The 9,644-nt window shown below is 42.5% G+C and overlaps 1 protein-coding gene across 1 annotated transcript in view; it reads right to left on the reverse strand.

The window, feature by feature from the left end:
* The window catches only part of LOC101847527, a 75,503-nt gene that overhangs the window by 1,019 nt on the left and 64,840 nt on the right, over positions 1-9,644 (reverse strand). The window contains exons 3-5 of the mRNA XM_005108478.3: positions 5,355-5,525; positions 2,561-2,986; positions 581-634 (exon numbers count right to left, since the gene is read on the reverse strand). Of these exons, the coding sequence (XP_005108535.1) occupies positions 581-634; positions 2,561-2,986; positions 5,355-5,525 (651 nt within the window). The remainder of the gene's footprint in view (positions 1-580; positions 635-2,560; positions 2,987-5,354; positions 5,526-9,644) is intronic.

Genomic DNA, 9,644 nt, shown 5'->3' on the forward strand with positions numbered 1-9,644 from the left:
TACTACTACTACTACTACTACTACTACTACTACTACTACTACTACTACTACTAACTGCATTTTTATACATAATGTACTTTATGCCTACAGCAGACACCGTAACGACCGACAGCTTGCTCTAACTCTCCTTTACTGCACCAATCACACACTCTGGAGATTTCAGAGAAAAGTGTCGTTCTATAAAAGGAAAAGAAACATGGCTTCCATAGTCCTTATTATGTTTTGGCCCAATAACACAGTGCCATAGTTTTATATACACACTCACACTCATTTTGCTTGGACGCTCTAAACAAAAACAAAACAAACAACCCCTCCCAAAAAAAACAAAACTAAACAAAACTAAACAAAACAAAACAAACCCAACCCCCCCCTTACATTATCCTGATTTTTCTTCGCCGCCACCTATCTGTTTAGGCTCTTTATGTAAGTTCTCTGGTTCTACCCCTGTCTCATTTGCCTTTGATTTTGTCAATCAGAGCTAGTTGTTTAAGGCCTTTATTTCTATTCAAATGTCCTAGAAATTGTTTTTGCCTTTTCCTGATTGTATTTTTTTCAGCGAACGGCCCACACCATTGCTTACCTTCCTGGAAATACCCTTTTCCATCCGGAGACTCCAGGGCCTGTGTATTTGCATCTGAAATCAGTCAAACAAATGTTGTAAGTACTTTTGTGCGTCACATCTACAATCATGGAATAACATAATCAACTGACATAGTCATGCAACAACAACAACAGCAACAAAAAAGCCAGAACTGAAATAAATATTCACTGGCAATTGCTACAGCCTGATGGTACATGTATTTGTTGGGGTAAGATATAATAATTGTGGACTTAATTTTCAGCCGAGAAAACCTGTGCACGATGTATCTCAAAGTATATTAATACTAGGTGGGCTCCCTTTCAAAGAAAGGAATGATCAGTGCATTAACATCAACTGAAAGTCATTGGCCTACTATCTTTACACTCTACTGAAATGGAGCAATAAATCTTGAGAGGAAAGTGACACATGTTTTTCCAGTTGCCGTCTTAGAAGACGAACTTTCCCAAGTTAGATCTAAACGAAACTAATGAAAAACCGAAAATTCAACTACAGTGACTTCAGACTCATCAATAAAACAGTGCACATTTCGAATGATTCTGAATCACTATTAATTTTTTTCAAATTCGAAAGTTAAGTGGCTGGGAAGTTTTAGGCTGCTAAAGTGACGGATTTTCACAAATATCTGTTATCTATTAAAGTGGTGGCCGAATTTTGCTATTCAAAAGGCTTTTTAATGGCTGCATCGATCGACATGCGGTTTTCACCAAAAGATTCTTTAAAATATTCTCCAGATCGTGACGCCCTTGGTTTTTTTCAGTTTTGAGACAGTTTTGCTGCAAAATGCTAAATTTCTTTATTTCGCCGATCGCGTTTGTGGGCCGACGCTTCTGTCTCTGTAATTTTAGAAAATCCGCCAGGTTTGTTTATTTCAAGTCGTACTTCCGTTCGATACTATCGCGCATTGTCGCGCAGTACTGAGCACTATTTTAAGTGTGCGACCCGTATAGATCTAGCCTCATGTTTTCTTTTTTTTACCAATGACTTTCAGTTGATGTTAATGCACCGATCATTCCTTTTATATGTAGTAGTAATATGTATAGATGACAGTTTTGCATCCCCCCCCCCGAAAAGTATGTTCTAAGATCAAGAACGATAAGCGATTCCAGTTTTGATGGCAATATAATAATTATGTACTGTTTTGAAAGGAAGGCAAAATGTACTGCCATAGTTGAATCCTAGCTTACTTTAACCCTCTCTGTACGCCCTGGGGTCATTTTGTACCCCCGGGGTTGTATTCTTCACATTTTAGAATACTTCTAGTACGATGATCTCTTTGAATCTTTCAGTATTTCTTAAAAAATATTTGTGTGGCTTCTTGTTGATGGAGTAGTCAATGCTACAGTTTTACAGTAGTCTCTTTGAGGCTGGGACTTTTGTTCTTTCTAAACACCTATAAGGACAGACCACACCTCCGAAACGCCAGTATTTGAGATAATACCACATGATCGTCAGAACCATAGTTACTCGAGAATCGACGTTGAATACATCCGTTGAGAGCTACATACTCGTATGTTGTCATGATGCGGTGGAATCAGGCGTTCGTCAGTTTTTGTATATGTGGAGTTATTGGTACAATTTCAAAGCCTGTTCAGTTGTCTTACTTTTGTTGAAAATAATACTAACACATCGTAATTTACAAAAGTCGAGATATTTGCGATTGAAGGAGTTGGGGGTCGCCAGGTTTCAGAGGTGAAATTAGCGAGACAATGGCGGCCAAGGGTATCTGCTCTATAAAAATCGCGAAATTATTCGGAGTCGTTACCAAGATATTCAAATAATTGCATTCCAAAAAGCTTTAGGTTTTGTAAAACTCAAAATTTTTTACGTAAAATTTTTCAAAACTAGATACTGAGCAGATAGAACTTTGGGATTCTAAAGTAGCCTATTGCGATGTAAATAAACAAAACCAAAAAAAAAAACCAAAAAAAAAAAACCGAACGAAGAAAATGTTCGACTTACGCTTCAAACAAAGTCCATGAAACTCCACCGAGTCCAGCAAACGACATGTCTCCGTTATTGTAAACGGGCGGTAGACACACATACTCCTGTAGTGCTTCCACCCGACGGGGCACAGTTTGACGTCCAGAAGATTGTCCTCGTCATCCAGCTCACTGACCAGGGCGTTGCTGCTGTCTCTGAGCGTGGAGGCGAACTTCCCGGGGTTCATGACGGCGTTGTCGTTGTCGTTGTCGTTGTTGTAGGAGGAATCGTTGCTCTCATCAGAGCCGTCCATCGCCTGAGTAGGGTGGTATCCTTTCTCTGCACTCGTCGAACCTAGGAAGCTTTTTCCGGCGCCCAGAGAGAAGTCGAGGGAAAGAGTTGCGGATTTTCTGTGATCTTCCTCTTCCGGGTCTTGTCTGCTTGTGTCCGAGTTCACCCTGGCTTCTGTTAGGGGAATACATTGTAACTGTTGGAATCAGGCAGGAGGACAATAGACAAGAGTTGATATCTGATCTTGGAAGAAATTTGAGAACTCTTTCTGATACGTTCAAGACACCCCCCCCCCAAACAAAACAAAACAAACAAACCAAAAAAAAACCCCCCAACCAACAACAACCTACGTCCAACTACGGGAAAAGAGAAGAAGACGAAGAAGAAGAAGAAGAAGAAGAAGAAGAAGAAGAAGAAGAAGAAGAAGAAGAAGAAGAAGAAGAAGAAGAAGAAGAAGAAGAAGAAGAAGAAGAAGAAGAAGAAGAAGAAGAAGAAGAAGAAGAAGAAGAAGAAGAAGAAGAAGAAGAGCGATAACATTATCATTATTAGAGTCATGTCATTTTGTTTCACAGATGATAACAGCATTACCGCATTACCGTGGAGTAGGAGTTTGGGGGGGGGGGGGTGTATCGATGATTAGGCTCTTAGTCATTGCACGCAAATGACGCGATTTCGATCCCGTGTGAAGGGATCCGTTTTATCTTATACCTCCGCCGCTTTTCTTTTGGAACTCTATGTCTCACTCAGCTCAGGCTGGCCGTGGTAGGCAGGATCAAAGCACCCTGCTTCCGAAAAGGTCTAAATTGAAACTACAGGGGGCAGCTTGCTCCGCAAATGGTCTAGATTGTATTGATAAGGGTCGCACAACATTTACAAACATTCCGCTCATTTTGGCTCAACAGTGGACAGTAGTTAGTGGGTGAAAATGACACCGGAAGAGTCGAGCAGTAAACAGTTGATGGGGGATCATAAACTGTTCGTGAAGCGGTTGACAAACACAGCCAAGGCCTCTCGTGGTGATGTCAAATCGCCACAACGGGCCACTGGAGGAGAGTGCCCCCCCCCCCCCACACACACACGGGGCTTTGTGCGAGTGTCGTACTTGAAAAGCCCGCCACTGACCACGACAAACCTATCTCCGTTTTTACTTCTTAGATGACACAACCCGTTTTCTCCTCTGTCTGTAATTACTTTATGCCTGCCGCGTTGTTTAGGTATTCAGCGGATTCATTATTTTACTCTTTTGTAACACTTACAGGCTCGGCATTGATTTCTACAGAGCCCGTCGGGGTGTAAATATCTAGATATTATGTCCAGTCTTGTTCTCTTATGGCTGTCAAGGCATATTCTTTAATTCATCTAACTTATATTCCCTTTTTTTTAAAGCTCATGTTAATGTTTAATATAGCAACTATCATCTTCCGGTACCTTGCCGCTGCCGTGGGCGATCATGGACCTCCACTCCACTCTGTCTTGCGGTGCAGCGATGGTGTCTGCCGTTCTTGCTGTTCCCAGCTATGCTGTCAACTTGTCCGTTATCTTTTTCCTCTGTCTACCCCTGCCTCTCTTTCCATAAAACTTGCCTGCTGTTAAAATATTCTCCAATGCTTCCTTCCGCATTATGTATCCAATGAACTTTGCTTGTCACGTTTGTATATTCGTCATAAGCTGTCGTCAGAAATTGGCTTCAAACCAAGACTTCTTCATTTGTTTTTGTAGCTGTCCATGGGATACGCAGCATGCGTCCTAATAGCAACTTAATATGCAATGTTATAATACTTACGTAGCAAGACACATTTCAGTACTCTGGCCTCCTTTAATGAATAGAAATGACAGGAGAGAGAGAGAGAGAGAGAGAGAGAGAGAGAGAGAGAGAGAGAGAGAGAGAGAGAGAGAGAGAGAGAGAGAGAGAGAGAGGCAGTTTCTCTCTGTAAACATAACAAGTAATTGCCGTGAGAACTTCCCTCTCGTAGGCCAACAGTAACTAACTGCTTGTACAGAGGCAGGCAGAGCAAGCAGCACTTGCTCCAAAGCTAAACTTACACACCCTGGTGGGTTGACAGAATAAAATCTGTAACATTTTAGATAGCGTACTTTGTGTAAAGGAGAAAATTGAGGCTAATCTTGAAAGGGGGCTTGAGTTTGACAGGTTGTGGTTAGAAGAATGTGTCTGTTCTCGCCCTCCCCTCCCTCCCATGCTGATTTTGAAGTTGACTTTTAAACTTGGACCCGTCAATTAAATGACACCTCTGCGCCATCACCAGCAGCATCACCCCCAACCCCCCCCAACCCCCCCAAACAAAACAAAACAAAACAAAAAACCCAACAACCAACCCCCCTCCGAAAAAAAGAAAACAACCTACCAAACAAAAAACCCCAAGGCCCCTCAAAAACAAACCAAAACCACCACCACAACAACAACAAAATCAAAAAACAAACTAAAACAAGCACCGTAACTGCAACAACAACAACAACAGCAGCAGCAACAGCAGCAGCACCACTAGCAGCAGCAGCAGCAGCAGTACGTTACAACAAAACTCACTTATAATGCACAGTCCCTTGATGCCGATGCCGCCAAAGCCGTCACAGTACATCGCCACAGCTCTGTCGGAGGCTCCCTTCCCTTTGGCCACACAGAACCTCTGGTAGTGGTACCAGCCCTTGGGGCACAGGCTGCCAGGCCCCCCAAGACTCTCGTGTAAGGGGGAACAATCTGCGGAAAAACACACAAAAAAGGTGGATTAATTCATTATCTCTCACAGTACGTCCCTCCCCCCCTTTTTTTTCTCTCTCTCAGTAGTTTTTTAAAATCTTTTCTTTTTCTTTTTTTTGGGTGTAAGTTTTTATGGTGCTCGCAACTGCATAAGGTCATATGAGCGTGCAGGACACACTAGACATTTTCAGTGGGTAGGAACTTTTGAATTTTGCCCGTGCGGTGGCCGAAACCTACTCTTATATCGATTTTAGACCACCAAGGGATCTTTAACGTGTGCAACTTGCACACTGGACCTCCCAGATTTTTCGACTTTGTCCGAGAAGGCTGAGTGTAGATCTTTCCAACCAGAGGATCAGGGGTGTGGCTGAAAGACAACAGAAAGAAGACAAGGAGTAGCAGTAGAAAGGCTGCAGAAAGAGTCAGGAGCCCAGAGGAGGGGGCAAAGGAGGTGAGGGGTGGGGGCAGAAAGAGGAGACGAAAGCAGACGACAGAATATTGTTAGAGAGCAGGAAGGAAGGCGAAAAGAGACACGATCGCCTGTTTGTTTTCAGTTTCAGGCGATCGAGTCGGGCGATCGGCCCGATCCAGCTGTAGTGTGCACCCCGTATTATGTTGACTTATAAAACCATCTCGACATGACCTGATCCGTCTACTATATTAAGATCGAGATATCGATTTTAAAAAGCTCACCAAAATTTAACGGTATGGGCCGATCTCCCTCCCCACCCTCTCCATTTCACTACTTTCTTCTCCATTTCACTACTTTCTTTTCGTGTCGGAATTCGCGTGACTGCAGGTTCTTCGACTCACGGGGAAGCTGATATGCTGAATGAGGCCACATTTACTGCCCTTTACTACCACTCAGTAGGATACAGAAAGCCACATGCAGTGCTCCAAGGAATTCATTATTATTATTTTATTCATTATGTCTCGATATTTTGGAATGTACGAGAAGCCACACTTGAGTCTTGAATCTTTTCCTGGTTGACTGGCTGAGCAGGTGTGCGCTTTACATCTTGTGTTAAAATATTTGGGGTGCGTAAATAACCTATATTTAAAATAAGGATGAGAGCTTACTGTAACCTTTAAGAGATTATGAAAGGTTGATTCAATACCCTGGCGGATTGAGGAAATGATCTGAAATGTAAGGATGCATCACACCTGTACTGTGAAGTGTAAAGATGCATCACACCTGCACTGTGAAGTGTAAAGATGCATCACACCTGTACTGTGAAGTGTAAAGATGCATCACAACTGCTCTGTGAAGTTACGGATACCTCACATGTGAACTGTGAAGGTAAGAGTCGTAACCCAACAAGTGTCATTCATGTTGTGATGTCACGATATTTCACTGCATTGTTTATTAGTTGGGTATAATGTCAAATTATAGGTATGAAAAAACCCCATCAACATGAGCTAAGTTTTGAAGTTGGTGAAAGTATTGTTACATTGCTGAGCCAGTTTTAAACTCTCGAAGTTTCTTTGTAAATGTTAATAATAACCTAATATTTTTGGCATTTAAGAAAACAAAATCGCCCATCGCAAATTTTCCTCTGGAGTGAAAGGGCAGTGACATTTAGAGGACAGATTAGGACCACAGTGATGTTGTGTGTAGACTGAGAGTGTCCATGAAAGTATCATTGATATCTTTTCGAGGAAACTTGACGCTATGACAGGTAAAACAGTGTGCAGAATGAAACCCTTTTCTCAATCGCAGCAGTTTAACACTCAGCTACGGTAGCCACAATTTTTAAATGGCAGCTGTGAATCGTCAAGTGGTTTTTATTGTTGAGAATTGCTTGTCACTTCTTGAATAGACAAAGTTGGCAAATGCCAGTCACTGGAAGGAGAAACTAACCTGTTCGGGTTTCAGACTTTTGAAGGTATGTTTGCAAGCGAGATTGTCACGAAGTGTGTATGGTGCAATCTTTTATTTCACAGACTTGCGCAACGTTTCAGAACCCGTTAACTCTAGATGACCGACTATTTAATTATATATATGGCCTCTCAAAGAGGTCGTACCGCCCGCAGATCTCTCGCCAGAAGAGAAATTCTCGTATACCTCGTCATTTTCTCTTCAGGCAACCACACAGGACCATCTGGAAAGTACGTAATTGCCTTCAGCTATTGCTCTCAATAGGCCATGAAACTTGGGTGCAAAACTAAAACGTGATATATTCCCAGCCGGTGCTGATGTAAAAATAATAAATAATGACTTTTGAGGGTTTTTTTCCCTTCCATTTTCTAATTGTAGACGCTACAAGTTTAATGAAGTCAAAGTTCTTAACTTTTAGAAAACCTATGGCTCAATTCACTTAATTTTCACGACGTTCATCCTCTAAAAGAAGAAGAAATCATATATCATAACTATGAGGTACAGCTGTGACTTCGTTATCGCCTGAATGTTGTTTGACGCGCTTCAGTAGACACAAATGACCTGAACATAGAAACTAAAAACCTAAACCAGGACTAGACAAAATCAAAGCCACTATGTACCCCACTTCCCTAAAAAAACCCAACAAAAACCCAACAACAAACAAACAAACAAATCAGTATCCAAAAAACAAAATAAAACCCAACAACGACAACAACAACAACAACAACAACAACACTCCCTCCCCCCAAAAAGACCCAACAATAAGAGGACATCGTTAAACCTGTAGCGACACGACAAATCAGTAGCTCAGTTGGGATCATACGGGAACATGGAGGGAAATATTTTGCCCGAATCCCCGGTGCTGTGTTCTGTCTTAGCTTATTATGGGGAGTCTTTAAGACTCTCCATTCACTTGGCTTAGGCTTGGCGGAGAAGGACGCTAAATTTGGAGGCCTAGCCCTTTAAAAGACGTTCCGGTGTTTACGTGGGCGTCAAACCCACATCACATCGGATACGTAGAAAAGGACATGTGGTCAAACATAAGCGCCTCTCTACGTATAATATTGTATCTGGACATTGGAGGGTGTGGCTTTTTAAATGTCATAGTTTTTTCTAAATCCAGGGACCACACTGTAATTCCCATCAAACGTTCGCCTGTTGGCCGAGTCCAATGCATTTTCCCCCTTTGTCATTGAGCTGAAATGTCTGGTCTCAACAGCTCAAGAAATAGAAGGTTTAACTCGATGAGGACCCGCGATCTGGTCATGGGACAAAGTTTGAAGTTGCGCTGTTTTGGGGAGCTTAAAAAAAGAAGGATATCTTTGTTATTCACACACATTTTTCAAGTCTATTTTCTTTGTTTAAAAGTTAAAAAGGCAAGCAGCAACAGTCATGCTATCAAATATACAAATAGTGTTTCTGATTTGTAAGTGAATGTTTAAAATGTGCCCCACAATTGCTTTTGGTCTGCTGCAGTTGGTGGGACCTATGTATGCACTGCGTCATTTTGGGGTTAAGAAATACAATCCACTGCGATATGAGCACCACGGCGGGGTGTTAGATCCACACACTACTCTCTGTTCAGCGTTCAGAGCGCCCCTTACATCCCCCACACACAGAGGCGAACAGCTCTAAGACCCCGGATCGGCCGGCCGCCTCCACGACCACTAGCAAGGGTGTTAATCAGGAGAACATCCCTCTTCATCAGTGAGAGTCGTGTCGAGCAGGCGAGACTTAAGCCTCCTAAGCAGTTTTCCCTCCCGCTTGGAGGAGGGTCTCAGCTCATGAGTTGGCCATTGACCGCCGACTACGTAATGTCACGGTTGTCCATCGCTCAGGGAGGAGGAGCGCCGACCGGTCATCTCAGACAAGCTCTCTCCCAGGCTCAGGGACCGATGTTGAGTGGACCCAGAGCACCCAAGTAGTCTACTGGGTTTGGTAGAGTTCAAGATGTACAGAAATGTGTTAATTTGCTGCTGGATCGCACGACCGTAGGAAGTTATTCAAACGCTTCTAGACGCGCTATTCAATTTGACATTGATAGTTTTTCTGGGTGTATTTTCTGAGGAACGATTAGTTTCGAGGAGTTTACCATAATAATAATGTAAAGAACAGAAACATCAAGAGTAAACGCCCAACAAAAGAAAACACTTAACACTAAGATTAACATGCACATCATTTCCAACATAACAGTATTAGCATCCTCCTCCTCCTCCTCCTCCTCCTCCTCCTCCTCCTTC

The sequence above is a fragment of the Aplysia californica genome, unplaced genomic scaffold, assembly GCF_000002075.1.
Source record: "Aplysia californica isolate F4 #8 unplaced genomic scaffold, AplCal3.0 scaffold00692, whole genome shotgun sequence".
In the NCBI taxonomy this organism is placed as follows: Eukaryota; Metazoa; Mollusca; class Gastropoda; order Aplysiida; family Aplysiidae; genus Aplysia; species Aplysia californica.